Here is a 12,670-nt window from a genome sequence, read left to right as displayed (position 1 = left end):
AGTGCAACCCCATCTTCAAACTCAACGCCAGAGGGCGCCAGCGAGCCAAAACTGGCAAAAGCAACAGACAGCCATACCCAAAAGGCTCAGCCAGAGCCTGAAATACCCTCAGGTGCACCAGCGGAGAGCGGTTCACCAGCAACGTGTTCTATTAATCTGTTTATTTTCAAGTTCTACAAGGAAATCGCCGCCAGTGAGCTTCCCCACTGTCTGCAATTTGGGGGGCGTGTCATAAACAGATAGCTAAGGGTTAATGTCTCTTTCAGCTGAAGCACCTGACCAGAGGACCAATCAGGAAACCGGATTTTTTCAACTTTGGGTGGAGGGAATTGAGTGTTTTTGTCTTTGTTTTCTGGCTGCCTGCTTGCTCTGAGCTTTGGAGAAGTAGCTCTACTTTCTAGTCTTCTGTTTCTAAGTGTAAGGACAAAGAGATCAGATAGTAAGTTCTATGGTTTTCTTTTCTTTGGTATTTGCATGAATATAAGTGCTGGAGTGCTTTGATTTGTATTCTTTTGGAATAAGGCTGTTTATTCAATATTCTTTTAAGAAATTGCCCTGTATTGTGTCATCTTAATACAGAGAGACTATTTGTATTTTTTCTTTCTTTTTTATATAAAGCTTTCTTTTAAGACCTGTTGGAGTTTTTCTTTACTGCAGGGAAATTGAGTCTGTACTCACCAGGGAATTGGTGGGAGGAAGAAATCAGGGGAGATCTGTGTGTGTTGAAGTGGCTAGCCTGATTTTGCATTCCCTCTGGGTGAAGAGGAAAGTACTTTTTGTTTCCAGGATTGGGAACAGAGAGGGAGATTCACTCTGTTTGGATTCACAGAGCTTGTGTCTGTGTATCTCTCCAGGAGCACCTGGAGGGGGGAAGGGAAAAAGGATTATTTCCCTTTGTTGTGAGACTCAAGGGATTTGGGTCTTGGGGTCCCCAGGGAAGGTTTTTCAGAGGGACCAGAGTGCCCCAAAACACTCTAATTTTTTGGGTGGTGGCAGCAGGTACCAGGTCCAAGCTGGTAACTAAGCTTGGAGGTTTTCATGCTAACCCCCATATTTTGGACGCTAAGGTCCAAATCTGGGACTAAGGTCATTACAAACAGGCACCGGACTCGATGGCCCTTGTGGGACCAGAATCGACGGTGCCGACATTGTTGGTGCCGCGGCGGGTGTTGGAGCTGGGCGATCCAACTTTGGGCGATCCAACTTAGATGAGCTCTCTGGCTGCGCTGCAAGCAGCACAGAAGCAGCAGGAGTCTTAGTCTTTCTCGACCTCGGGGAGAGGGAGCGGCGTGGAGCCAACTTCGGTGCCGGCAACGGCTGGTGCCGAGGTGCCTTGGTGGTACTTGCACGGTCCGGTGCCAAGGAGGTGCTTCTGTCCGTTGATTGACCAGCGCTCGGTGCTGAAGGCGTAGGGGTGAGAGCCGCCTCCATGAGGAGCTGTTTAAGTCTGAAGTCCTACTTGGCGAGCCAGACAGGAGCTGACTAGGGAAGTGGAGGTCAGCTAAGCCGCGCTCCACTGTTCCAATGACTGATATCGGTGGGTAAGAAGGAACGGAGGGGTGGCTGGGTCGGCAGGGGTATATATCCGGCGCGCGCACCTAACTGGAATGGATATGAGGAATCACTCGAAGAAGAGAGGTATTTCAAACAATTCTGCAGGCTAAATCCAGCTCATGGATAACAGCTGGCATGGGTGATAGACTGGTTTGATGCTTGGACTCTAGGCCTATGAAGCTTGAAGAAAAAGGAGATTTTATAAGAACATACAGGGAGAAATAGGCGCCTGTGTTGAGCTGACAATTGCACTGCATGCAACATCTGTGCACAAACTGGGCCTTTACATGCTAAGTACCTGTCTATGTACAATGACTCATTTTACATGAGCAGGCGCATATGCACAGGTGCAACTTTGGTAGTTGCATTTGAAAAGCCTGTTTGTAAAAAATGACCCTTTCTTGTTTATGGCTATTTTTTGTTTCTCTAAATGGGAAGAATGGAAGGAGGTAATAGCTCTTTCTTCTTGTTGAACAATATACACAGTGCAGTGCCTCAATCTGTGCCACATGCAGAAGTGGTGAACTGACAAACAAGCTTATATACACCAGTTGAAATTAATTTAACTAGTGTCCATGAAGATTCATAGATTTCAAAGTCAGAATCCACCATCCAGTCTGATCTGCATAACACATAGAATTTCACTTAGTAATTTCTGCATCAAGTCCAAAATATACAATTAATCTGGCAAACCCTGTTTGCTTGTTTTGATTTTTTATTAAAGATTATTGAGATGAGCACGGTGCACATAACCAGCAGCAACTCCCTCCCAAACTCTAAAATGTCTATTTTAATTTAGGATTTTTTTTTTTAAATAAAGTTATGTGCATTTGTTACCAGAAAGGTTTCCCAAGGAAGTTCAAAAAATAGCCTAATGATGGAAATGGTCGTGGAGCAAAGAAAAATGAAATTTAAATATATTTTATTTCATCCGATGCATCATATGTTTATGCATGGTCCAATAATATTTTCTAACTTGCTGCCTGCAAATGCATGCTGAGTTCAACCTTCAGGGGTCAGCGGCGTGCAGTATATCCACTGTATGTACTCAGTCCTGAGAGACTGTGAAGACTACTAACTAAGGGTTGAGTTTGCTGACTATTAATCCTACAATCTTTGAATGGGCAATTTAAACTTTGAACAGTGGCGAAAGAAATTTAATCTTCATCCCATGACTACCACCTGTCCCCTACAGATTCTGAGAAAAAGAACATTTCATTTTAAGATTGTGTTTGGAGAACATTCTCTCAGATACACTAGCTAAATGTCATAACATTCTGTTTACTCATTCTAAGCATTACACAGGTATAGCAACTACACTTTGAGCTTTCTAGTGCTGAATATCCTCTGCTTGAATGATAACATTCATTTTCTCAAAACCCAACTGTCCTATACAAGCTGTACATCTTTGCTACGTAATGCTAGCTACTTGTAACAGAAGTTTTCTAGAAATATTAAATACACATGATGTAAATACACATGATGTAAATATTTATGCATTGTGGTACTCCATGGACTGCAACAACATAAATGTTAGTCTTGCTAGATTACCTTCAAATCAAGCTCCAGATTCTGCCATCTTTACTCACCCGGAGTAGTGTTTTACTCCATAAGTAGGTCCAGTGTTTAAATACACGGAAGCAGCATCTGGCTGTGATTCTGCGGCCTCAAATATGTCTTTACTATATATCTCCCATATTTAGGCATGGAATGAGCTCAATGTACAATAGTATATGCTCACTCAAAAGCCATTAGCTGAAGTGAAATGGTGTAAATATTGGATTTTTCCTAGGACAAATTTAATCTTATTGCTAACAGGAATAAGAAAGTCTGAATACGTAACACTGGATTGAATAAAAAAAAAAATCTGGATTGTGAAGGATAGGAAAACAATGACGTTAGGGTAATAAGTTACCATCTGACTCCAAAACTCACCTCTGTTCAGTTATATTGCACCAAAATGATTATAGCATTATTGAGGGCAATACATGGAAAACACATTTGTTTCAAAATCTACTTAGACTAATGAATATTCCTGCTTCTTTAAAACCAGAGGGCTTTCATCTCATCAAATCGATGCGTTCTACTATGCCAATACTGCTACATAACACAAAGAACACATAGAGCTTAAAACAACAGTTTGAACCTTAACACAGTGTACTACATGTATTTTACTGCATTTGGATTAAACTCCTGACTTCTTGCTTAGAATCACAGTCCTAACCCTGACAGTACTTTTCTTTGATGTCAAATGAGAATCAAAATGGAGTTTAAACAGCAACTATTTCAACTGTCATTGCTGTGGTGCATTGTCAGTGCATCGGAATTGCAGCCTCAGTGCAGAAAGTGCTAGTGTTTCTGAAACATATTATTAGTGTAAGTCTTGTGATGGACTTGTCTTTAGTTGATATTTAATAATAGGATGTCAAAACTGCTTTTATCTATGCCTTATGTAGTTGCTGGAAGGAAAGTATTTACAGTTAATTAATGTTGTGATCAGCTGTAGTTAGCTATGTCATCCAGTCTCCAAACATTGCTGTTCTTTCACAGTCTGGCAAGTCTTGTACCCACTGAGTAGTTAAGTTACTTACCACAAGGGAATAATAAATCTTGAATCCAGGTTTAGCCACAAAATAGTCATCGGATTTGAAGGTTATCTTTATTTGGTTTGTTTTGGATGTTATTCTTGGAGGAATTTCCTTGTGACCACACCACCGTCCTCGGATAACTGTGCTCGTTTCAGATAGATCTTCCACCTCCACGAAGTCATACCTGCAGATCAGTTTGATAATTTAATACATTCTCAATATATAAAGCTGCTGCCGCTACACAGGAACACTGCTCAAAAAATTGGTCAAATGTACATTGGTTTCCACTATGAAACACTTGATTAAAAATTACAGATGGTGACAACACTAGCTTAGTGCATGATACGCTGAGCTGAAAGTTACGTTCTAAAAATCTTCAATACTTAGGGTGGTGGTATATGGTGGTGTTTGTCGGATTTTTTTGCTATTGGGAGCGAAAGTGTACAATATTCCCTACCATGCTGCAATGAGGATGCCTTTCCAGACATTTATCTTTGCTACAAAATGACCATACCACATTTGTTTTATGTAGCTAGTAAACAGCCTGTAAATTAAACACAATTTTATGTAAGGAAGAGAACAATTTTGATTTTGGGCAGATATAAACTAGATCAGGGATCAGCAACATTTGGCATGCGGCTCATCAGGGAAATCCGCTGGCGGGCTGGGACGGTTTGTTTATCTGCAGAGTCTGTAGGGTCAGCTGATCACAGCTCCCACTGGCCACGGTTCGCCGTTCCAGGCCAATAGGGGCTGCAGGAAGGAGTGGTCTGCACTAGGCCACATGCCAAATGTAGCTGATCCCTGAACTAGATCAAGATAGTAGTTCAGCAATGAGGCATTTTGGGATGATTATCTTACATGACACAGAGAACTTAGGCTGTATATGTAATGACCCCCCTAGTTAGGTCATCTGCAGGGATTGAACTCATGACCACAACTGCTTGAGCTAACAAAGCCCATTGACTCATAAACCTCTATACATAGTCTAGCCACTAGAGGGGAACAAAGAGCCACAATGTGTTAGCATAGGTCAGAGGTTCTCAAACTGTGGGACGGGACCCCAAAGTGGGTTGTGACTCCATTTCATTGGGGTTGCCAGGGTCAGCGTTAGACTCACTGAGGCCTGGGGCTGAAGATGAGGCCTGAGCCCAGCCACCCAGGGCTGAAGCCAAAGCCCAAGGGCTGTAGCCCAGGGGAATGGGGCTCGGGCTCCAGCCCACTCCTGCCTAGGTCCATGTAGTAATTTTTGTTGTCAGCAGGGGGTTGTGGTGTAATGAAGTAGGAGAACCACTGAGATAGGCTACATATAGCTATAGCAGTATCAGATTGTCCATATATTTTTGTCAGTAGCTTGTATAGTTTATTGAGTTTTCCACCGTCTTGCTGTGGATGACCAAGAGGGCAGCAATCAAAGTCCTGATCCAAAGCTTACTGACAACAATGAGATTTCAACAATTGATTTCAGAGCAGTTGGTTCAGGCACCAAGTGTTCCATTCAGCCTGTGGCAGAAAGGTGGAGACAAGGTAGACAGAGGGGTCTAGTGCACAGAGCTAAGAGGATGTTTATGAGCAAAGGCTGAAGGAACCGGGTATGTTTAGTTTGGAAAAGAGGAAACTGGGGGGAGGGAGGGATATGATAACGGTCTTCAGATACTTGAAAGGCTGCCATAAAAAAGATGGAGAAAAGTTGTTCTCTTGCCACCGAGGGCAGGACAAGAGGCAATGGGTTCAAACTACAGCACAGGAGATTTAGATTAAACCAAACAGTTAAGTAAAGAAGTTCTCTTGTTCAGCTCCCAGCCCCAAATGAGTTTCAGCCCATTTAAATTTCATAGTAACTAACTTAAAATTAGCAACATTAATGAAAAATGTGAAAGTAAACAACCAGGAGATTCTTGGGTAAAGGAGTAAGGACCAAAGCAACAGAAAGGAGGCTAAGGAGCAGAGGCCACGATTCAGCAACAAAACACTTAAATATGTGTTTAACTTTAGGTGCATGCTTTAATGCTTGAATGTTTTGCTGAAGTAGGGCCAGAGACAGCATCTGAAAGTAAAACTGAGGGGGAAAAAACAGATTCAAAACAAAACAACCTAACAGTTTCTCTAAAGCGTTAAAATAATATTGTATGTTACTTACCATAGGGTCTCTAACAAGCTAGAAAATCATTCCAATACCCTGGGAACTTCCTCATTTTAGTAATAATATCATGTAAATAAAAGCCTTACAGCAACTCAGAGTAAGGCTGTATTTCTATAAAGAATGGGATATTTTTCCAGCTTTTATAAGCACTACAGATTCTGGAAGGTCTTTACTTCTCTGCTTCATAAATTTGTAGCTTTTGAAAGCAGACAGATTGTCCGCGGCCATGGTCAAAATCCAGTATGTCGATAATGACTTGACTTCCCCTCACCATGTCATCACTTTTAATGGCCCTTTACAAGAGAACACTTCATCCTTTTCCACAGTAAATTAGATCCACGTTTCAAGGCTGAAATGATTTAAGGTCAGCTATAGTTTATTCTCTACGTAGAATGTTAACAGGCTGTTTCCATGGGCATTAGTCTCTGCATTTCGGCATAGCCTCTGTGGTCCTAGAAGGTAATTCTTATTACACTGCAATTGCTCTCACACCAACACTGACAGAGCAGAGTAAAAGCTGCCAAGATAATAAACATGCAGAGAAGGATGGCCAGGTTGAGTCTGCATTCTTTTGTTATTAACTGGAAAACAAACTGACTGGAATGGTTCTCTCAGTTCATTGGTAATAAAAATAATAATAAAACCACACAGACTCACCAAACCCTCTAAATGCAAATTAATTGATTAAGATGCCAGGAGAAGACATGCAAGAGGGTGGGAATAGAAAGAAAAAAACACAGTTTTTCTGGATAGATGTAGCAATGATTAATAACAGTCAGGCAGTGTTGGAAGCTGATGTGCCAATGCTGCCACACAGCAATCTGGCTTCTGAAGATGTGTCCTGGAAAATGTCTGGGAAGGCTTTGGGCTTTCCCTCCCACACTAAATACACCACTGAATAACAAAAACATGAACAACAAACATTTTAATTAGTTTATTTTATTAATTATTGGCCAAATTCAACTATGTTCTGGTGATGAAAAGCTATAAACCTGGCCAAACCAACCCCTTCAACGAGCTTATCACTGCTTTGCATCACCAGAGTGGTACAAAGCGGCCAGAGTAGACTGCTGATTCTGGAGATATATTTCAAACACTTAAAACAAATTATACAGAGATGCAAACAGTAATTAAAGAGAGCTAACAGCCAGTCAATCATTCTGGCCATATAATTCCAAGAGCACAACACGCTGTTCCCCTACCCCTGCTCTTCCCTGTCTGCCCCTTTCCTTGCAGCGAATACTTTGCTGTATATACTGACATACTGAAAAAAAAATGTGTTTCGCATAGCTGAAAAAAGAAACATCCATTGTCCTTAATTACAGTGGGCGAAACCTCATTCTTTTAGTATTTGTGCAGGGAGCCAGCAGTGCCCAAGACTCAAGTGTGCTGCATTTAAAATACCACGCGAGGACTTCAATTCACAGGAAATAGTTCAAGCCTGAGGCAGGTAAGTTTATTCGGAGAGTTTGGTTTGTAGTGTTGGTAGCCAGATATCTCATTAATCTGAAACAGAATCCCTAATGGACCCCTCCAAAGCACCGTGCAAGACATCTGGTCAGCTGATTTTTAAAATGACATGATTAGCTCTCTGGATAGCTTTTCTCTCACCTGCAGATATCATTTTCTGGCTCCTCCAATCCAAACTGATTATCAAAGGCCAACTGTATCCTTGTATTCTCTGTCGAGAGCAGCCGCCATGTCAGTAACAGGTTCCTGGGGTAGCTACTCGGGAAGCGGGGACTGTGGATGCAGCCATTTCCTCCGACACTGATGGTCTCTTCTTTTCGGTACAAGTCTGTGAGGTGATTGCTCTCTGTTAGTAGTCACAACTTGTAGAAATTAGTATGATGTTCCAGATACAGGAAGGCAAAAAAAACAACAGTTTAACAACACAACAAGCATTATTTTCATAGGAAGTGTTTAAGGGTCTAATGGCAGCTGTTGTTTAAATAGGGAAGCACAATCATTTTTCCCGTTAATTTAAAGAACAGTCCCTTGCCTGAATCAGAACAGAAATAGTAACATCCATCTACATATAATCTCTGTGTTATGGTGATATCTAATCTATCTATCTATGTTTTATTTACATTCTCTATCTCCCACCATTTTGCTCTTAAGGCAGAATTTACATCTCACAATCAGGGAAGAAAGGGGAAAGAGGGAAACAAAACCTGATTCCCAAATTTTGGAGCAGTATTTGAAAGAGTCGGGGTAGATCTCCTCCGAAAGACAGAAGCTATAATAAAGCTGTGAACATGCACGTGTGTGTCCCATTTCAAACAGTGCTACATCAATGCACTAATAATACTTTTAGTGTGCACCAGCAAGGTCCATACGGACAATTAATGCATGACACAGTGGTGCACAGCAGAATTTACACCCCAGTTGGTGCACACTAGCGTACCATGTAGACAAGCTCCAAGTACAAAGAATAAGAAATTCATGGTACGAAAACAATTCTCTAAAACAGTTATGAATGGCAAATCCTTCCTTCCCCACTCCACAAATATTGGTGTGCTGCAGCACAATGTGGGCGGTCAATGGCACAAAGAGATGATCTGCAATACAAAGTGACAAGAAAAATATGCAAGTACCACCAGACGTTGTCCGTATATTAGCAACCAAAGTTGTTTTTTCCCTTCTTTTAAAGAACAACTTCATGTTTGACTGAATACTTCTGAGCTCTTGAGGAAAAGGGGAATTTTGTAGGATGCCCAAGAAAAACAGGAACTAAAAGAAATGGTGCAAACTCCATGGTAAAAAAAAGTCTTTTTTTTGTTTTTCCTCAGGTTGCTTTTCACTGGCTCATGACTGTAAATACCAAGCTGCATACAGTAAGTGGAAGCATTTTAATGGTTGTTCACCTACTCTTCTGACAAGTGAATAACTCTAGCTGCAAAACAATCTGAAACTTTTAAAAGCCTGGGTTGCTGGTATAACTATTATAAAAATGCTTTACTCAAACAATCTTCAAGATGAACTGTTCTCATCCTATCTCCCCCAACACACACTTTTCAAGTAAATAAAGGCTTGAATCAGCAATACATGGATCACTCTGAAATGTTGAGCATTGTCAACTCCCATTGGAGTAAATAGAATTTGGATTGGTCAGTACTGCCAAACAGTGCCTAGCACATTGCAGGACTGAGTCCTAAACAACCAGTAGAAAGGATAAAATTAAATGGTCATTGGAAAGTTTTCATCTTAAAAAAATAGGGCCCAAATTCTGCAGTTCTGAATTAAGCAAAACTTCCATTAAAATCAACAAGAGTTACTTGATTAGGGATGGCAGAATTCAACCTACGTTTAGGTGTATGTGTACTTTTTTCTAGCACAGCAAAGTACTGGCTATAATGAAGAAGTGTAATTCCCTTGTTAACAGATCACATTTAATTGCTGACCCAGCACTGTCCATGCTCCTAGTTGAAATGTTCCCTTGTCTAGTCAATCTTTACATAGGTTTACACCACAGTTCTCGCTTGCTGTGATTAGAATGTCAGAGGCAATATATTTTAATTAGGCATCACAGTACATTGGAAACAACTGTCCTTTGCTTTTAACTAGCCCACCTTGTCCCCAACTGAGAAAGCTATGCTGCTAACATTCATCCACTCCACAGAAGACAGGGTTGCTTGCATTCTTTTTATTTAACCTGAAGCCTGGGACGTTCTGCCAAAAAAATCAACCACACTTGAGTAAATCAGCACTGAAATACGTCTGATGAAACTCTGCAATATCCAGGACAAACTTCTGAACCACATGTGCACGTGAAAAGCAGGAAATGAGTATATGACATATTAACAGAACCTAACCAGAAATTCCAATAGTGTCTAATTTCTCTATTGTGGCAAATGTGGGAATTGTAACTGATTATACAAGAGGAAGTGTTAGAGCAGCATAGGGAGTGGGGAAGGAAGGAAGAATTCTGACCAAAACCCTTTCTGGGAGCAAATAAAAGAAGACAGTGGGGTTAATATACCACATATCAGAATCACTAAAAAGTATATAAAGGCATTTCACTATGAATAAAATAATTTAAAAATAAACAAAATAATAACAAAATAACAAAATAATAAAAAAATACACAAAACTCAGAGGCCATTAAAGAATTACAAGAAAGGGAGCCTATTGGAGATGGCAGGAACTACAGAGAAGTTATTGCACATAAACTTGCCTATCTAATAAGAAAGATGAGAGACTATTAGTAGATGAGTGGGATGCGGAGCAGAGAGAGACCAAGTAGGATGAAGCAAATGTATAGAATTGTAAAAACAAAGGGGACAGACGCTGAAATGAATGAGAAACAGCTTATTCTGTAAAAAGAACAAGTAGTATTTGGGGCACCTTAGAGACTAACAAATTTATTTGAGCATAAGCTTTCATGGGCTAAAACCCACTTCATTGGATGCATGCAGTGGAAGGTACAGTAGGAAAATATATATATATACACACACAGAGAGAACATGAAAAAATGGGTGTTGCCAAACCAACTGTAGTGCAGGTAATTAATTAAGGTGAGCTATTAGGTGCGCTATTATCAGCAGAAGAAAAAAAACTTTTGTGGTGATAATCAGGATGACCCTTTTCCAACCATTGACAAGGTCTGAGTAACAGTAGGGAAAAATTAGCATGGGAAAACAGTTTTACTTTGTGTAATGATCCATCCACTCCCAGCCTTTATTCAAGCCTAATTTAATGAATGGTGTCTAGTTTGCAATCAATTCCAATTCTGCAATTTCTCATTGGAGACTGTTTTTGAAGTTTTTTTGTTGGAGTATTTGTGACTTTGAGTCACACCTTCTTGTCAACGGTTGGAAATAGGCCATCCTGATTACCACTACAACAGGTTTTTTTCTTCTGCTGATAATAGCTCACCTAATAGCTCACCCTAATTAATTACCCTTTTTAGAGTTGGTATGGCAACATCCATTTTTCATGTTCTCTGAGTATATATATTTTCCTACTGTATCTTCCACTGCATGCATCTAATGAAGTGGGTTTTAACCCACGAAAGCTTATGCTCAAATAAATGTGTTAGTCTCTAAGGTGCCACAAGTACTCCTGTTCTTTTTGCTGATACAGACTAACATGGCTACCACTCTGAAGTTTATTCTGTGTTTGATTTGCTGAAAAGTTCAATAACTTTTTCTCTCTCCTAGTTCTCTTCCAACAATCATCTTTAAAAGTATTAATGTAAAAGCTGAGACAAATGTTCAAGAGAGCTCAGCTCCTGGTTAGGTATCTAAACAAAAAGCTCCATTTTCAAAAGTGCTCAGCATTAGAGTGGAACATTTTTTGGACAAAACTTTTTCATTGAAAAATGTAGTCAGGTCTACTGACACGTTACGTTAATTTATGCAGAATTGTTCAAGTAAGAAAAAAAAACACAATAAAATGTTTCAATGTAAAACAAATGTTCATTTCAAAATGTACTTCAATTTTATTGAAGAAAGGTTAAAAAACTCAAAACCAAACCAAACATTTTGTTTTGGATCAAATAAAACATTTATTCTGTCTGAAACAATTCCCCCACTGCCCACCATTTTTTGGTTCAGCCAGTGAACCAAAAAATCAGTTATTTACACAGCACTATTCAGCACCCATTGTTCTCAATGGGAGATGCCAGATGCTAAAAACAATTGACAAGGTAAGGAAACTGTTTCTGTGCTTGTTTCGTTTAAATTAAGATAGTTAAAAGCAGCATTTTTCTTCTACATAGTAAAGTTTCAAAGCTGTATTACGTCAATGTTCAATTGTAAACTTTTGAAAGAACTATAACATTTTATTCAGAGTTATGAACAATCTCCATTCCCGATGTGTTCGTAACTCTGAGGTTCTACTGTATTTATCTTCCTTGCCCCACCTAGAGTGACCAGACAGCAAATGTGAAAAATCAGGACGGGGTTGGGGGGTAATAGGAGCCTATGTAAGAAAAAGACCCAAAAAAACAGGACTGTCCCTATCAAATTGGGACATCTGGTCACCCTAGCCCCACCACTGTTCAATCTGGCAAAACACAGTATTTTGTTACCAGTTTTTAAACACATGAGAGATAACTCATTTGGAGAATAATGACTCTTCAGTTCCCTGGGCTGAAAATTAGCCTGATCTAAATAGTTGAAACCACAGAGTAGTAAGTAAAGAACAGAAAAGTGGTTTTGAATCCAGGCCACGAATCAGTTCACCTGGGGCACAGATATGCCAAGCAAACTATAGTTATTGCTAGCTTTTTTTGTTCATTTATTTTTCCTAGATTCCCCCTTGTAAAAAGCAGGCAATTTAATTATTATACATAGGGCTCTATGAAAATCAGAGGGAAAGATGACAGATTTCATGGTCAAAATTGGATATTTCATACTTGGTCACAGCTTGCTGGGAAGCG

The 12,670-nt window shown here is 40.0% G+C and overlaps 1 protein-coding gene across 3 annotated transcripts in view; it reads right to left on the bottom strand.

The window, feature by feature from the left end:
- Nucleotides 1-12,670, bottom strand: part of PDGFD (platelet derived growth factor D) — a 181,186-nt gene that overhangs the window by 74,914 nt on the left and 93,602 nt on the right. For 2 of the 3 annotated variants that reach the window (XM_050928201.1, XM_050928186.1), the window contains exons 2-3: nt 7,897-8,101; nt 4,146-4,326 (exon numbers count right to left, since the gene is read on the bottom strand). In XM_050928201.1, coding sequence (XP_050784158.1) covers nt 4,146-4,326; nt 7,897-8,101 — 386 coding nt within the window. The remainder of the gene's footprint in view (nt 1-4,145; nt 4,327-7,896; nt 8,102-12,670) is intronic. The other variant, XM_050928195.1, reaches the window with a different exon arrangement.

Source organism: Gopherus flavomarginatus, chromosome 1 (assembly GCF_025201925.1).
Source record: "Gopherus flavomarginatus isolate rGopFla2 chromosome 1, rGopFla2.mat.asm, whole genome shotgun sequence".
Taxonomy (NCBI): domain Eukaryota; kingdom Metazoa; phylum Chordata; order Testudines; family Testudinidae; genus Gopherus; species Gopherus flavomarginatus.
Note: the sequence above shows the minus strand (reverse complement) of the source record. Positions and strands in the feature narration are given on the sequence as shown.